Raw genomic sequence first — 18,436 nt, 5'->3', positions numbered from 1 at the left:
AACAATAAAGTAAGAGTTTAAATGACAACTCTTGTCATGACAGTTCAAGAGTCATTTTCATCCACTTTATTGTATTGCAAAACATGAAGGCATCACACAGCCAGAGCCAGACACGTAGGACCTTTTTATCTTGTCATGGTTGCGGCAATCAGAATCAAAACAGCAACAACATTCTTGGATGTTTATGGAGTCATCAGTCATGAGTCATGACCACATTAAAACTTAATTAAAAGTCTTGCGAAAAATATAGCTGCACCACAAACTTGCTGAATATTTGAGATTTTGGTTAAGAAAATATCTGAAGTTATCTTTCAGTCCAAGGATATTTTTACTTGTTAGAAAGAAAGGAAGAAAGAATGCAACAAGGTTCACCTGCTTTTGATATGTGACATTCCTGTCCTGTTCATATAAGTACAAGTCACTCTCAGAACTTAGTGGAGAACCAACAATAACCACAAGTCCATTTACAAAAAACTTTGGCCACAACTATCCTCCATAACAGCACAATCTCGGATTCAAGTCACGGCCAATGATATTAATCCACATCAGAAGTTGGCTAAAATATGCGTTCTTGTGTTCATATATCCAAAAAAACACAATGATACGAGTTTACTTTAAAAATGTGTGGCATAACAAGATTATGACTGAAAAACACATTTGAAAACTCCAATGCCAAATTGCTACCACCTTTTTATAAACAGCATAGACGAAAACTGTAAGAAGTAAATACCTCGCAGAGTCTTTGTTCTCTAGGAGGCATAAAAACAAATACAATATGCTGACTATGAGTCGCCGACACATGTAAAAGGCACATAATCCTATATCTACAATAAGCAGCAAAGACTTACTAACATAACCCCAATGCAGCAGTGTACAATGAAACTCTTCATCAATCGAGAGTTCTAATGAAAGGGGAATTTGTCATTTAGTGCAGGGTGCTCGATCCATGTGCCCAGATGAAAAATTACTGAGCCAAACTATATTCGATTGAGTTCAGCTTTTATATATTCAAACACCCAATTCATTAAACAATCATGTTTTAGTCTTAAATTTTCGCTGAGCTTTCAAATCTACTACGACGACAGTGATGTTATCTTTGCTTCCTTTCTGCAAAGCACGGTTTGATAGGTACTCTGCAGCTGCCTGTGCGGCAAGATCGATTCCCTCTCCCCTTACTAAGGACAGCTTTGAGCCATTTTTCTTGTGCCAAAGAAGTATGCGCCTACGAGCTAAGTCGCATGCCTCTTCATTTGTCATGACATCCCACAAGCCATCACTAGCCAAAATGAGACATTCATCATCTTTTGCACGAGGGATGAATGTAACTTCTGGTTCGGGAATAATTGATGGCTTCAAATATCTATCACCTGAAAGTCACAACAATGATAAGCAAAAACATTTTAGCTGAAATTAAGAGATTAATAATTTATTTAAGCTTAGGAGAAGTAAAAAAGATGAGAACATTGGAAGTCACAGTTAGGTCTTCTAGCTTTATGGTCATATAATGGTGAAAAAGATTTTATAAGCCAAGCCAAGCCAATGCATTGATAAGATAGAAATATCTAACTGAACTCTTAAATCCTGATAAAAATAAACTATTCTGAATTGAAACTTCGAAGAATTATGACTTGTGTAAATAAGTGATATACATCACAATGACATGAAAATACTCCAAAGTTAGTAATTTTCAAAATTGTGATACCGACACCATTGCCATCAAATATATAAACAATGCAACCGGTGGCCACATTTTCCAATCACTCATAAACTAAGATGGATACATATGTAATGAACAGGAAGTCACTGTAACTATCACCATTGAAAATACAATTAAAACGAGGATTAAGTACATACCAATAGACCTTGACATTGCAAGAACCCCAAATACACGATGACCATTCCATTGTATCACCTTGCCACCAGCTGCCTCGATTCTTGCATATTCATCATCTCGATTTGGCTACCATATCAGAATTAGAAATCAATTTCTTTTCAATCAGTAAAAATCTTTTTCAAAGAATGTGCAAAACTATTACTGAAGGTAGCTTACTTTATGATCCACAGATAAAGGCATCGGTTCTTTTCCACGACATAGAACCGCTCTCGAATCACCACAATTTGAAACAATGATATGGGATGAACAAACAATAGCTACAACGGCAGTGGAACCAACAGTTTCTGGTGCAACAGGATCACCGTTAACTTTTCCCCCAACTTCATCGTCAACTTTTGAAAAACAATTAGTGAAAGCTTTTTTCCATAAATCTTGACAATCATCCTTGGTACCTCCAATTATTAGACCTTCCTTGAACAATTCTATCTCCTCAATTAAGGCCAAATGCATACGATCTCGACAATAATTTGCAACCTAAAAAAGAAAAGCAAGCTCAATGTTAAAAGGTACCAACCAAAAAATGCAAACCATTGGATAAAAGAATCACATGTAAGTATTGTTTAGATAAACAGCTTAATTAAGAGCTTAAAACATAAGTACTTAACATATAAGTGCTTATGTATAAGCTGCTTCTATGACCAAAAAATACTACCTCCGGTCCCTTATTATAAACAAAAATTTAGAGATTTTTTTGGTCATATTTATAAGAAAATGTCACAACTTCTAAAATGAAATTATTGCTTAAAAGACCTTCCTATCCCTCCTTTAACATGTCCTTTTTAATATTAGTATGTGCATTTAATGCTTCAAAACTTTCCATGAGGGTATATTTGTATAAATATTCAAAAGCTACAACAATTTATAACTGCATTGATTTTGATGTTTTTTGGTTTTTGAGGGAGTAAAATAAAGTCAAATCGTTTCCATAAGCAATCCTACAGAGCTTATGGAAATAAGTTAAAAACAACTCATGGGCATATCGTGAACTGTCTATATAAGCTCCCTTAAACAGACTCAAAAGTAATTATGACACCAGATAAGCTCAAACAAGCCAATCCAACCAGACTCTAAAAATAAAATAAAATTTTACCTGAGAGCCACCATGGCCATCATAGACTCCAAAGAAATGAATTGTCTGCTGACTAAAATCCTTGTTCATTCCATCCTTGTTCATTCCATCATATTTGCTGTTACCATTTAGCATTTGAATAGGAATTTTCAACATCCGAGGTGCAATCGCAACAGCATCTTCCATCTCAGGTCTCTTTCCACATAAAGATGTAAACCCCCAAAGTGGGGTACAATCCAATTCAAAAACACTCCGACCAACTGTTCCACTCACCCCTTTTTTAAGAGGCAGTTGATGAAGAGCAACTGTAGTAGGCAACGGTACTGATCTAACTCCTGTTTCGTCTCCAATGCTCAATGCTACAGCAAGAGGTTCACTCATAATATCTGTCTCCACATTTGACTCGTCGATAACAGCAGCCCTAGCAACAATTTCGACAGAGGATATGTTCTTATCTATGTCCATCGAACTCCTTGCCCTAAAATACGAATTATCTTCAGCGCTGAAGAATTCATCTCCACAAACACTACCATTCTCGCTAGTTACTGATAGAGTGCTATAAATAATTGGATCCCCTTCCAATGATAATGAATCATCCTCGTCAACTTCTGGGACTAAAAGTTCATCGCTACTTTGAGATATCATATTCAACAAAAGAATTTCCCCTTCTCTCCCATGCAAAGGCGGTGGGACTGCTGAAACACCAACCACATCGTCCAGATTGTCACCAATATGATCCTCACCAGAACTAATAAAAGTAGTATCAGCGGATATCGTAGTTATAGCATTTGATATCAGCTCTGCATTGGCCATCATCTTAATTGCCGAAACATCCATGTGAGTAGCTATGGTTTGATTATCACACACTGAATTACCTGCTATTAATGGCACTGCAACTGACATCTCCTCCATCAAAATCCTTGTCTAGGTAATACAAAAAACTACACTCCCACCATTCTGATGTTAAATAGTTACTCATATTTTCATTGATTCCTAACTTAGTTTTCTGATTGAAAATGATCCGAGAATGTAAAGATATTCCATGTCTAAGATAAAACTAAAGGAGGAAGCAAATTCAATTATCCAAAGCATAGGCTAGTTAAAAGGTGATGAAAGTGAAAATCAGATCTTGCCACCAACAACAGATCCAAACTTCCATTTATCGACGCATCCACCTTACAACCTTTCCAAACACTAGTATATTCTTCTTATCTGCCTATTTGCCTCAATTCTAGAGGCTTGAAAGTTGAAACAAATGTTTATCTGTACAAAAAAAATGATTAAATCCTAAAACAATTATAGAGACCAACATTCACTAAACACAAAATCAAAAGGGAACAAAAAAGGGTCATGAAAAAGTCTCAAGAATCAAATCAAATCAAATCAAAGAGAAGCCTCTAATAAATGAAAAAAATAAAATAAAAAATCAAACATATTTTTTCACATACGACCACCAGTTACCTGGATCTGAGGTAACACATATTTGTCTTGTCCAGTGATAGCAATTATTCAACGAATGAAAGGAAATTCAAGAAAGAAAAACTATTTCATTACCTAATTTTGCTTCTTCTTTATCTTCACTTATTCTCACTAAATTTTATACCTGAGACCCTCTTTTTTTTTTTATTAACAGAGAATCAACAAAAAACACAACATATGGGTTTTCCTTAATTTTCTAAACATTATTAAATAAACAAAAGAACAAAAATAATAGCTTTGATGTACTCTTTTTTATTTATTTTTATTTCATATACTCTATGATATGGTAATTAATACCTGGGTGGGTGAGTGGGTGTTGTTGAGAGTTAGAAGCACCGGAAACAAAGGAATTGGAGAAGAAGAAGAAAGAGAGAGAGAAAAATGACAAAAAAAAGTAATAAAAAAAAAGAAACTTTTTAATGAAAGGAAAATGGGTTGAAAAGAGAAATGTGGCATGAATGGGTTGGACAGGTGTCAATCATGAGGAGCATGTCAAAGCATCTCCACCCATCCATCCATTCCCAATCTAACTTATTATTTTTTATTTTTAAATAAATTTCTAACTAGGTACAGTATATAACATGTGCGTTGCACGGGTTTAATCAAAATACTGCTTGCAATTTGCCTAAGAACCATACCCAAATAATATTTTTAATTGGATCCATCAATTTTTCCACATTATTCATCCCACCTTGAAATATAATATTGTTTATGATATTTTAAATGCACCATATTGTTGTCAATCAAACCAATTGCTTAAATTTTTTTAAATGACTTGTTATAACCAAAAATGTTCTCTCGTATTGTCTTGTCATGTATAGAACCTAAAACCAAAATTAAAAGAAAAACAATATCAATCTTGTTAAAAATAATAATGTGCTCTCTCTAAAAATAAAACACAACAACAATCTTGTTAAAAAAAGAATGTGCTCTTTCAATATATAAAGATACAAAATTGAAGAATATCATCCAAGAGTTGGTTGAAGAAAGTGATAATGGTGATCCAAAACCAAAACAATACCACCAAAATTTATACACAGAAGGATAGGACAATAGCCCCTAATTAAAATTATAACCAACCAATTTTCAACAAAAGTGTAAAGAAGTATTTGTTGTGAAATTGATATCAATAGAAGGCATGGTAGAAACATCCCGGGATTGACTGAAAATGAATGTGGCATAAGTTGTGGTTATAAACGGTGAGTGGGAATTATAAAAAAATACACTTTAAAATTTTCCATTTTGTAGGTTATAATTGAAGGAATGTTAAGATACATCCAATGATGATGGTGTAAGAAATTACATAACGTTTGAATAGTTTGATAGATGCATAAACCGTTACCATTATATTCTTAAAACATGGCTATAGAAAAACAATGACATTTATGTTCATTAACGTAACATCTTTGTTATTTTTTGTCTAGAGTAAGATCATAACCCATTGTATTCTAATGCATTGTATGATTGAGTTAGCATTATTGTGAAGAAAAAAAAATGTGAGAGGTTAAGTATTAGATTAGTTTATTAGATAGAATGATTAGAGAATATAAATTAAACATTTTTTTAGAGGTGTCACATAGGCACAATCCTAGCATTAGAGTTAGTCAAGTTTAGTTTAAAGATAAGAAGATATAGATAGATAGATAGATAGATAAATAGATAGATGCTCCAAAGATGCGACACTCATCTTGTTCCTCAGCTCCTTAAACTTGTCATGCTTCACAAATTTTGTTGGAACGTCTGCTTCATATATAGCAGTAGGACAATGTAACAGTTTTAGTCTCCTTTTATTTACTTGATCTCGTGATTCCTTGTCTCAATGTGTTTACGGTAAAATGTCACAATATTTTTTTAGATAGGTAAAGTTTCATAGTGTTTAATTTAAGTTTAACAATTAAATTGGAGAAAAATATGACAACTTATAATTTTTTTCTTGATTTACATTGTATTTCAAATGGTTCAAGTAAAAAATAATAATTTATTTAATGTGGTTCCTAATCTTCACACATTTTTTTCCCATAACTTATAATATATTAAAATAGACCTCAAAATTATTTGTTTACAACTCATCAATTATACGCTACATGATTACCTCGCATCCTCCTCTAAATCACTACACTCCAAAAAAATCATTCCCAACACTTCTTTTAATTCATTTCTCATTCTCTTTTCCTTTTCTTTTTTTAACTCTTTCTCGCATTTTCTACTCTCTAGGCCTTTTTTAATGGAGGGTAAATAATAACTACAAATATATTAAGAAAGGATGATAAGTTTTGTAACTTAAAATTACTTCCACTGTTATAATTATTAGATTAGATAGATTAGATAGAATAAGAAAGGGTGAGAAATTATTATACTACATGGGAGAATGATTTTTTAGAGGTGACGCATATGCATAATCATAGCTTAAGAATAATGAGTCAAATTTAATTTATGGAAATATCTTTGAGGTACCATATCATCACAATGCTAGATCAAGAGTAACTCAAACTTACTTTACAATATAAATTATAGAAGACAAATATATAATTGATATAAACACTTATACATTCAACCTTAACGTCATACTTTCAAATATATAAAATCCATATAAACTTTCTTAAATTAAATCTAAAAATATTGCAAATAAATTTAAATAACCTTAATTAAAAGAAAACAACTAAATGGCAATAATGCCATTTAATTATCCTTAAAATAAAGTAATAATAAAACTTCCCCAAAAGAATGTGAGTATAGTTAGACAATTTCATAAGATGCACCCAAATTTACTCTTAATTGTAGGAAACTCAATTGATGGAAAGTATGAAGGTCAGCCAATTCCATGATCAAAGGTTAAATTTCCATGTAAATCATCAAAACATGATTTTGACTCTCCAATTTCACGAAGATCAAGAACATTCCATTAGAATTTTGAATAGATGTGTGCTTCTACAATTAGTTACCTAGGCCTTGAATAGATGTGTGCTTCTACAATTAGTTACCTAGGATACTTGATCTTCTAAGAACCTATTCAATTAAAAATATAATAAGAGTATTTTCACTTATTACAAAGACACATATACTTGATCAAATTATGGATAAAGATTATTACTTTCTCTTGTTCGACCCTTTAGGATTTTTGGTGTTGAGAGTTTTGAGTTTCTTGTAAGATCAAACCAAATGCTCCTCCATCTTATGGCAATTAGTTGAGAAGGAAAAATCTCTAATAGTTATAGCAACAACCACATGTTGGCTTGGAATAAAAATGAATAATTTTATTTTTTATGCATTTTTAATATGTTTCCTTCCACATGTTTAGTGAACTCTTGATCTCATAAGAATGTTAAATAAAAAATAATAATGAAAAAATACTTCAATTTCAATGAAAAAATACAATCACCATTTTATATATGAAGTGTCCTTTCAACAAAACTCTCTCTTTTTCCAAAACCTGTGTATTTGAAATCAAAGAAAAAATATCCATTAGAGAATATGAAAAATTATAGAAATAGAAACACACACACAAAGCTTGAAGAGAAAATCAAAACTATCAAAAAATAAAATGGAAGAAGAAATGAAGAGGATAACATAAGCAACATATATATAAGCTTAGAAAAAAATGAGGAGCTTTATAGTAATAAACTTGTGTGTGTAAGAGGATTGATTAAGAATATGAATAATTTTAAAATGTAACCCCTCAATATTAATAAAATGGATTATAATGCATTCATTGTGTAACTTGCATGAAGTAAGTAAATGGAGAGTTTTTGCAACTGATGGAAAATGAAAGATAGATAGTAAGGAATGACTAGTAAAGAATCAAGAAGAAAAGATAGCCACATGACATAAGTATGAGATTAGTTAGAAAGGGGGGCATAGATAAGGTGACACATAAGAAAAATGAAGCTTAGAATATATATAAATATAGATAGATAGATAACTCTAAATGGAATCATAATCATATGCAACGCAACACTGCATTATATTATGTTATCCCTAATACTTCTATTTATTACAGTAACATAGCATCACTAATAATGTCAATATCAAGCGTATAAATTGTATAGTACTATCTAATCTAATCTATGGAGTTTTCATTTTTTTCACATATATCTTTTTTTATATGAAGTGATGAAAAAGTATCATACACACCACTTCTTTTATTTCCTCCTTCTTCCTTTGTTTCTTAGAAAAGTTTGTGAGAGTAATCAAAAGTGAAAACATATATAAAAGGAAAAAGGAAAGGGAGAGCTGAAATATATGAAGTGATGAAAAAGTAAAAGCAAATAGAAATGTAAAAAAAGAATAATAAGATACGTAAAACTCTACAATTAAAAATTAAAAAAGTTATTTGGTTGGAAAGTGATAACTCATTTTAAGTGTTTCGCAGATTCTTCGATAGATATTAGTCATTGTTAAACATTGATGAAAACTTTGTATCACTTTCATGGTAGTCCAAAAAAACGTAAATAAATTTATGTGTTTTCATTTTTATGTAACAATAACAATATAATTATTCATTTTGCTCTTCTTTTATGGACTCTTTGATGCATATAAAGAAAGGTATATATATGTAACTGCAAAACAAAATATGTTCCTTAACATGAAAAATTCCCAAAGTTAAGTTGTTCCAGTTTTTTTAGAAAAATTACACAAGTTACATGAACATCTTAGATTAATGAAGGTTGTGAGCAATGAGACTCCATGAAAAACGATTGATGTTAAAAACTAAACGCCAAAGATATTTTAAAGGCAACAAGAGAATCATCAGTTCAACACATATAATTGCAAATTGCAATTGTGTATATTTGTCTCTATTATCAGTCATATCATACCTAAATTTCACTGATTGTTGTTGAGCAACCTGTTTTCACAATAATTATTGTTGTTGTGCTAAATTTTTTTGATTGTGTTAAGCTTGAGATTTTGTGTTTTTCTCAATGTCTCAGGTTCCGTTCCTCCTGATATCAATTTCAATGGGTCAAGTCATACAAAGTTATGTTCTTGCTTAAAATGGGGCTTCCGCCAGGGGACAGTGGACCCCTCGGATTAATCGGTTCTTGGATTGGAAACCAAGTTTAAAGAAAAAATTTAAAAAATCCCACATTTATGTACGATATTGCAAATGAATTGGCATAGGTTTGTTTGCCTATAAAAGAAAACCCTGAGCCTCTGTGTTTCTTAAAGGAATGTGAGACTATTCTAATTGTTTTCAAGAGAAGTTGGTCTTACTATAAGAGAGCGTGATTGTTCGACTGTCCCTTATATGCTCAAATATGTAAACATACACAATCAAGCATTAGCCAGTGAACACAATCATGGTAAATTCATAAATAATAAAAAAAGAAAATATCATTCAAGCATTAACCAGTGAACACAGCTAGGGTGGAATCACCAATTGCACTCAAAATATGCACAATAGTCATAATCCATCCTCAAGCAGTCTTTCTATTAGAGTTAAATTTCTTGCAATGTTCCAATAAATGTACACATCACAGAATGTTACCAGGATGCTTTGTAGCTCCTTAATAATTTGTTCATAACTAACATTTAACCAGCAACTGCCACTAGAGAAGGCAAGTCTTCCACAGCCAACCTGGGCAGCACAGGATCACTCAGTAGCACAAGATTCAGTTCCTAATTTGTAAATTCAAATACACACACACTGTTCAACTACTTGCTGTACACATTGTTCTTGCAAATTGCATGGGAATTGAAGTACTCTAACGGATGTTTTTGGCTAAATATTTAAAGCCAAAACTAGCACTCAAACTCTACACGACGGGTTTCAGTTTGCATGAACTTTATGTTATGGTAGCATAGGATCTCCAGACGACGCGAGCATTTGCAAGCCAGTTTCATCGGTTGTTCGTTTGGAAGCATAATCTTGCATGGACTCACCTGCAAAATTGTTAAATGATCAATATGTTCAACGTTGATAACTGTTGAGTTTGTCTAGCTCCTATTTAATTTTCTATTCAATTTATTTTGTGTCAGCACCCAATTCAGTGTTTCCAAACTAAAATTCCATCCATCCTTGTGAGCTTAGCTCAGTTGATAGGGACAATGCATAAATATATGCAAGGTTCGGGATTCGAACCCCGGACACCACAAAAAAAAAAAAAAAAAATTTCATCCTGCAGAATTATTCTGATCCACATGCCACTGTATTATTCAGAAACACTACAAGTACTTTGACTCAGCAAGCCCAAGACAGGTATGAAATTATTACAAAAATTCAGTTTAACTTTTAAATGCACAAGTTCATGAAAGAATAAAACAATGATGGCTGCTTGCATGAAAATAACTAAGGAACTGTTCTTATAGCTACAGTATGCTATAACTAGATTCCCAACTCTGTAATCATATGCAAGAAATGAAAAGTTGACACATTACTTACTCAAAGATTGACGAAGACCTTCTTTAACCGCATCGAAGTTCTTGTAAGTGTAACCAACAAAGTTTAGATCTTTGGGAGTTAGAAGCATCTGCATGAATGTGATGAAAGTTAAAAAACGAAAAATACACCACTTTGCTAACTATAGAAACAAATGATATAAACAACAGATATTATATGTTAAGGGATGTAAAGAGAAAATACTCTATCCTCAAACAAAATAATTAAATAAATTTAGAAGACTTCTGACTCTTGTAAGTTATGTTCACAAATCATACAGCAAAGCCCAAGGGCAAAACAAACTGCGAAGGCATCAACTGAATCAACTAGTAAAGTATTTTGTAGTGACTATATGGACCTGGGATCAAATTCCGCATTCACCAAAGAGGGAATTAACCTCCCATTGTGTAACCAACATCAATGAACCGAAGATGGAAAAATAAACAGATTGGGAAGAATCGTTCAATTTTTAAGATCAAAAGTGGAAAGGAAAGTTATTCAAAAATAACAAGGCGGCTCAACAACCATGCATTTGTCTTCATCAATAGTAAGAAAGGAGAGCAATTCAAAATAAATTGCTCTATGTTTCCCAGCTTTTGGTAAAGTCAAAATAAGCAATTCATAGGCTGGCGGAACATAGATAAAGCCTTGGTACAAGCAGCCGGATTCAACATATATAAATATAAATTGTCATTATTATCACCTTGGACACGATATAAGTAAACAAAGTTAATTGAAAACAACCCACCTAATTTTTAAAAGGTTAAAAATTAATTAACTTCTTAGCCATTGTACACAAAGTAAATAAATCTCAGGAAGCAGAAAGGGTAGCTTGGTTGATAAATTTATTGAAGCGAAATTTGTCATTTTATTGTTTTAATATACAACATACAACAATAATAACAAGCAAAGCCTTCTCCCACTAGATCTGATCAGTTACATGAATCAAACAACAATCTTTACATGTTATCACTTATCAAAACTATGTTTTGAAAAAGTATCGCATATCAAGATATAACCAAACTGGCCACGATAAAAAACACCACAATGTCTTACGAATAACACAATGATGTCTTAAAAAAGACACCATCTAAGTATGAATGTTGGTTATAGGAATAAAACAACACCATAATGTCTTGCAAACAAACACTATAATTTGAGATAACCTTAAAACATTTTCTTGTATCTTCACATTTAAAATTTCATAGTGAGAGATTTAAATGAAAAAAATATATAATGGCATGCGAACCAGTACAAGTATGTGTACCTTTCTTGAAGATCCGGATCCAGCTCTTGCCGCATCTGGTGATTCTACCTACAAATTCACAAAAGAAAGCAATGAGAGAGTTTCATGCCTTAGGTTCAACAGCTTATCACACAAGGGACTTCATACTAAATAAACAACACGTCAATAAATACCATTAAAGAAGAATGAAGATTAAACAAGAAAAAATATCCAAGATTCTCACAAACTACAGTATATCATCGAAGTATAGCTTTTAGAAATTATCAGAGGAAAAAAGGAAGGTGAAATCTCCATTTATTGTATTGAAAATTCTGTATGGGCCACAACAAGTAATAAAATTTACAAATATATATAGCCGAGAAATATCTAGAAGGGTTAGATATGTTTTTAATCTCTATAAAGTAACGGGCCTTTCATTAGCATGTATAGTTATTAACATTTTTAGTCCCTAACTTCTATAAAAATACTGATGCTTTTAGTCCCTCCAAGAACTAAAAACACCCAGTTTTATAAAAGATAAGGACTAAAAATTGATAAAAAAATAATTTATAGGGACTTAAATTAAAAAATGGTCATTTTATAGGGCACTTCAAACATATTTAACTCTAAAATTAACAAGGGAAAACCATAATATCAAGAAAACTCATATAGCAAAATGATATATAGAAGGGAAAACAATGTGGATAGATAAAAAAAGGTGGTGATTTCATATTTATACCTCATCAAACTTCATAAAGTTTTGGGTATCCAGTTCCCCATTGACTTGTGGTTTAAATGCTGCCTCCATTTCATATAGTTTATCCCACTCGACACCCTTGAACCATGGATGAGCCTGGAGTATATAGAATGTATATAAGTAGATGATGAAAAGATTGTCACAGTATGTGATAGGATATTGGATTTGGGGTAAGAAGGTATTTAAGTAATTAGTAGGGTGTCTAAGTAATAAGATTATTAGTATTATATAATAGATATATTCTATGAAAGATATTCTCTGGAAATATCTCCTTTCCTTAGTAGCAATATTTTATTAGTAATTTACAATAGAGATATTCTATGAAGATATCTTCTTAGTAAAGATATTCTCCGAAAATATCTCCTTAGTAGTATTTCTATATAAGTAAGGGTGGGGAGGAGTTCTAGTGGAAGCAATTAGATTATTTGTTAGTATCCTTTTAGGGCCGGCAGCAAGAGACTTTGCTGAGGAGCTTTGCACTGGAACTTGTAACTCTTTTCTTTATTCCATCTACTTAATATTCACCACTATTCTCTAGTTTCTATTGTTTATTCTGTTTTATTGGCTCTGCTCTATCAATATTACCCTGGTTTAGGTCTCCAAATATCCAATTCCCTTTCCTATTTCTTTCTTTGTAATTCCTATTTACGTATTTCCTTTTATCCTTAGTAATTAATAAGGATGATATCAAATCTGTCTCAATACCATTTCTGATATTTGATAAGATTATAGAGTCAACTTTATTTCATTTCGGCTCCTATATTATGTTGCTGTATCTCTCGGTATTATTTCAATCAAATTGAACGTTGGCGCAACAATACAGCAGAAAGTAATAATAAGATGAACATCTTACCTTGATTTCTTGTGCCCCTCGGGTACCTAACCTGTGATCAACATCACACAGCAATCTGTAGATTAAATCCTTGGCCTCATGTGTTACATGGGGATCTTCTGGAAATCTTAAATGGTTTCTCCAATGAACAATCTGACAGCATGGTGAATTTAGTGTCAACAAAAAAAAGTCTGAACACTGACTCTGGGAAACATAATTAGAATGGCTTCAAATAATATGGTTATGGATATCAAAGGCAATAGTAGTAATCATGAGTTACCGTCAGCTTAGACTACAAAAAGATTGAGATGCAAGAACACTTCTTGATTATTTTAATGAAGAAACATTAAAGGAATTAAAGATGCTACCTTTCTGCATGTGGTTATTGGGTCATCAGAGTAAAATGGAGGGTAACCGACCAGCATTTCGTACATTATCGCTCCCAGTGACCACCTGTCCATATAAAATAAGTACGTGTCACAAATGTAATAATACAAAAAGGGAGACAATAGATTTATTATAAAACTTAACAAGCAAACTAATAGTTGAACAATTTTCTCTCACAAAAAATAAGTTCAAATTTCAAATGTTCAGTATTACTCCAGAGTCCAGACTAAGCTTTAGTCTGGACTTCAGCAAGAAAATTAAATGAATGAACCTTCATGACTGATAGATCAAAACGCCTAAAGCATAAGGTAAGAACTAACCAATCACATTCCATCCCATATCCTTTTTTCAAAAGTACTTCAGGAGCAATGTAATCTGGCGTCCCTACTGTTGAAAATGCCTTGCAACAAGAAACAAGGAACTCTGTGAACTGAAAGGCCTTCTTATCTTAACAGCCATATTAGCATATAAACAACAGCAACAACAACAACCAAGCCTTATCCCACTAAGTGGGGTCGGCATATTAGCATATAAACAAGTGCAGCAAAATTGTATGACGATGCCACTGAGAAGCATTACTTGCGTACAATGGATACAAAAGAATCTATGATCTGGACGAAGGTTTCATCTAAAATAGATTTGTAGTACTGTAGCCCAAGTTACACTATCATGTTCTATATTATGTGCTACTACAAGAATGCATATAGAGATAGAATTACTTTTAATTTTTTTCAAATTTCCTACATTCACAATATAAATGTTTGAACCCATCAAAGAAGGACTATTTTCCTTAAAGTACTCTGAATCATTTTGTAATCTCCCCTTCACCAAAAGAAAGGTTTTGATCCTACATCTGTATAGCATCATTCAACTTAAAGAAAAGGAATCGTATAACACTGTCAATTTAGGTTTGATTTATGTAGCAGAGTGCAAAGCCAGATCATTAAACCAAACAGATACATGTTAATGAAAGCTCAGACCATCTTTGTGAAAATTTATTTTTGGGTTCAAGTAACAATTAATAATAGCTTGCATTCAGAAATGAGAGCTGGAAGAAAGTAGTTAGGTTCTGAAGCAAATACACAGTTTTTTGGACTGATGAATTAAGACATATTTTAAGAATGAGCCCAATTATGTTTAGAAACATGATTGACATTTGACAACATATTTTTATACCAATCTCTACAATAATGTATTGGTAAATTTGACAGCATACCAACTTCCTCCTATTCATCTGCCAATGCTGAAGCTGCTCACGCGGGCTTCTCCAGCTTTTCCGATTGTCCGCATCAGGAACACAACTATCGATATCCATTGGCTCTGCCAAAGTTTCATCATCCATGGTCTGATTTTCATGCAGTGTAGGCAAGGTAATGCAATCGATAGGCTTACAGAGGCCAAAATCGGAGAGCTTCATATGACCATTTTTATCCAGAAGTAGGTTATCGGGTTTGATATCTCTGAAAGATGAAAAATAACGTAGCTGTTTGGCACGTTAAAATGGACCACGCCATCCAATAAACCATCATCAATTATTAAAAAAAATTAAAAAATCCAACAGCTTTCATAGGCAGAGCCAAACTAAACCTGTGAATGTAATTGTGCTTATGAATAGACTCTATGGCCAGAACACTCTGTGCCATGTAAAATCTAGCCACGTTCTCACTTAAGGTGTCTTCCCTCATAAGCAGAGTCATGATGTCACCCCCGGGCAGATACTCCATAATTAAATACAAGTATTCAGTATCTTGAAATGAGTAGTAAAGTTTCACAATGCAGTGACTGGCGACTTCGGCCAGTAAGTTCCTCTCAGCTCTAACATGTTCTACCTGTAGGAACAAAATGATCTATATTGTAAGCAAAATAGCAACTAAGCATTCTTCAAGACATCCAATGACATGATGATCCATCCTAGACGGAGACAGTATAAGCTGTTAATGTGTCTAGAATAGATTGATTTCAACCATAACATTGAACTTGAAAGTACTACAATCCTAAATTCCAGCCTACATTTGCAGCCACTGGTAATTTCAAAATTTTGTTCTAGTCAGCGTGTTTATATATATCTCACCTGGCCTCTCCTGAGCATTTCAGATTTCTTCAGCTTTTTCATGGCATAGATATTTCCAGATTTCTTTTCCCGACACAGTCTAACCTGTAATTGAATGAGTTGGCAGATAATAATATCAGAAATAACATTTATATGGTATAGGATGCACAAAGATTTTCTATTTCCAAACAACAAAAAATAATGATCCATCAATGCATGTCCAACATGAATTATTTCATGCACAAAATAAACACGCGAGAGTCTGTTCTGACCTCCCCAAAAGCCCCCCTTCCAATGATGGTCAAGAGATCAAAATCATTAACACAAATCTTGTGTCTTTTCAATCGCATATATTCAGTTTCCTTCCTCTCTAAATCTTTGATGAGGTTGAGCCGTTCTTCAGTTGGCACATCCGAAGTAGCTAATTTTCTTTCCAATACCCAACGCCTACAAAACAAAACCATAAAAATCTGTGAGAATCAGAAGTTCCAAAGCCCAAGTAAAATGTCTGCATCAGACTAGATACTGTTTCAGGAAAGTGCATAAGCATGGCTTCTAGCAGATGGTTCAATAAAAAGCTTCGCGTATTTAATTTTCTTTTCTGGTGAAGCTCACAAAATGAAGAACTTGTTTCACCCTGATCAAATTAGAACAAACCATAATGTCTATTAAAACAAGGTGATGAATACCCCGTTAGTTGTTACAAAAGAATTATGTTATACTGAGGATACCGTCCCATATAAGAATTGGATAAGTATAATATTTTCCATTCATAGCATATGGGTAATTCTGAAGTAGTAACTTCAAATATTCCTAACAGAGAAAGGAATGTTCAATCTGTGGAAAGAACACATCATTATCTCTGTTTATGATTTAAGTAAGCTTAGACATATTCATCCCTATTTAGTATACATGTCTATTAACTGCATCAATGTTGTCATTCCGTTTTAGTCTGTTCATATAGCTCTTTCCGACAAATTAACAAATCTGGTGCTTGTGCTGCTATTTGCTATACTTGCCAATGGCATGAAAGTGGAAAGACAACCATGATAGAAATGAATAGTGTTGCCGATCCCGGATATAGGAACGAGTGGCCAATCCCAAATACGCTGTAGTGCACTAGCTGACAGTGAGATGTCCGCTATTTTGAAATTTTGACACATCACATAATAAGGTATACTACATAGAAATTCTAAAAGAATGATAGAAACTGCAGTTAATAATGACATAGAAGTTCTGATGTGTTTTATAAGTTATAACTTTTAGGGTGTGTTTGTTTCAACATAGTATGAAACTACATTCCTAGTATATTCCTAAGAATAAGATTTCCAGGAATAAGATATTAAGTAATGCAATATAACCTGGTCCAATATTTTTCATAAACTTACTTTGCCACTATAGTCAAGTAACCAAATTGTGATGACAAAGATGGTTACCCCACCCCCCCAAATGCTCCATTCAAAGAACCTAACTACAACAAGAGTAGGTAATGAATTTATTTACAAATTTACGGTTCCACAAAAATTTATCAGTTGTACAAATGTAGCAAGTTACACTGTGCAACTTTTTAAGACAAGAATCAAGTAACTACTTTCAAAATAGCATTTACTAAACTACAAATTACCAGCTTCCGTACTGTGATGACCAAGTCAATTTTTCAAGTACTACTACTGCAACTACAGTACATCAAGCATTTACTTCAACACAGGAATCATAACTTCCAAATACAGAAAATGTAAATCATTAATTAAACCTAAAAAATCCTTACTAGGTTTGGCTAAATCCAGAAATTGTCAGTTATCCAACTATCAAACCCTAAATACAGTGATTAAACTGTGAGATCTATGTCAAAGTTTACATTGTACTCGATTCAATAAAAAACAAGGGTTTAAAATTTGCTAATTAAATCAAGATATTAAAATTGATTTTTTTTTTTTACCTCTCTTTCCGATCTTGAATATTTTTCATCTGTGCCCTGTAATGATTCTCAATGAATTTCTTAGCAGCTGCTACTTTCTCCATAGTCAAGCTTGAACCAAGCACCTCTTCTTCTCCTCCATTCTCTCCCTCCTGAAGATCCTCCATCTCTCTCTCTCTCTCTCTCTCTGAAGTGTTGTGTGTTGAGTGTGAGTGAGAGAGAGAGAATAATGTGTACTTGTAACTCCAACTCACACTGTATGTGTATCTACAATCTATTTGTATATCTATATAAATCTAACCTGTAAATATGATTCTTCTTATGCTTTCTCTCTCTAGGAAAAAGAACACAGTGTTACAATTTTCTCTCTCTAAGAAAAACAACCTGGCTGGAACACTTATTTATTGCAACAACGAGGATACGATGCCACAATCCAACAACGTTATCCA

At 32.9% G+C, this 18,436-nt stretch overlaps 2 protein-coding genes across 3 annotated transcripts; both read right to left on the bottom strand.

Moving 5' to 3' along the window:
* Positions 1 to 584: 584 nt before the first annotated feature.
* Positions 585 to 4,892, bottom strand: LOC11425747 (protein phosphatase 2C 53). Of its 2 annotated transcripts, none has more exons than XM_024777763.2 (5): positions 4,740 to 4,892; positions 2,985 to 4,226; positions 2,051 to 2,368; positions 1,855 to 1,960; positions 585 to 1,367 (listed from the first exon to the last, which is right to left on the bottom strand). In XM_024777763.2, the coding sequence occupies exons 2-5, from the start codon at positions 3,873 to 3,875 to the stop codon at positions 1,033 to 1,035; spliced, it is 1,650 nt and encodes a 549-aa protein (XP_024633531.1). In that variant the 5' UTR covers positions 3,876 to 4,226; positions 4,740 to 4,892; the 3' UTR covers positions 585 to 1,032. The 2 variants fall into 2 exon arrangements, with proteins under 2 accessions (XP_024633531.1, XP_003603175.1); XM_003603127.4 differs by lacking the exon at positions 4,740 to 4,892 and adding an exon at positions 4,425 to 4,625 and having other exon boundaries at positions 1,033 to 1,367.
* A 4,892-nt stretch (positions 4,893 to 9,784) lies between these two features.
* Positions 9,785 to 18,368, bottom strand: LOC11420927 (serine/threonine-protein kinase tricornered). Its single transcript, XM_003603126.4, has 12 exons — positions 18,009 to 18,368; positions 16,342 to 16,516; positions 16,091 to 16,174; positions 15,607 to 15,848; positions 15,236 to 15,479; positions 14,340 to 14,419; positions 14,001 to 14,085; positions 13,654 to 13,785; positions 12,783 to 12,896; positions 12,086 to 12,133; positions 10,822 to 10,909; positions 9,785 to 10,322 (listed from the first exon to the last, which is right to left on the bottom strand). The coding sequence occupies exons 1-12, from the start codon at positions 18,152 to 18,154 to the stop codon at positions 10,231 to 10,233; spliced, it is 1,530 nt and encodes a 509-aa protein (XP_003603174.1). The 5' UTR covers positions 18,155 to 18,368; the 3' UTR covers positions 9,785 to 10,230.
* Between the last annotated feature and the right edge of the window lie 68 nt (positions 18,369 to 18,436).

The sequence above is a fragment of the Medicago truncatula genome, chromosome 3 (assembly GCF_003473485.1).
Source record: "Medicago truncatula cultivar Jemalong A17 chromosome 3, MtrunA17r5.0-ANR, whole genome shotgun sequence".
NCBI classification, from domain to species: domain Eukaryota; kingdom Viridiplantae; phylum Streptophyta; class Magnoliopsida; order Fabales; family Fabaceae; genus Medicago; species Medicago truncatula.
This window is presented reverse-complemented; position numbering and strand designations above follow the sequence as displayed.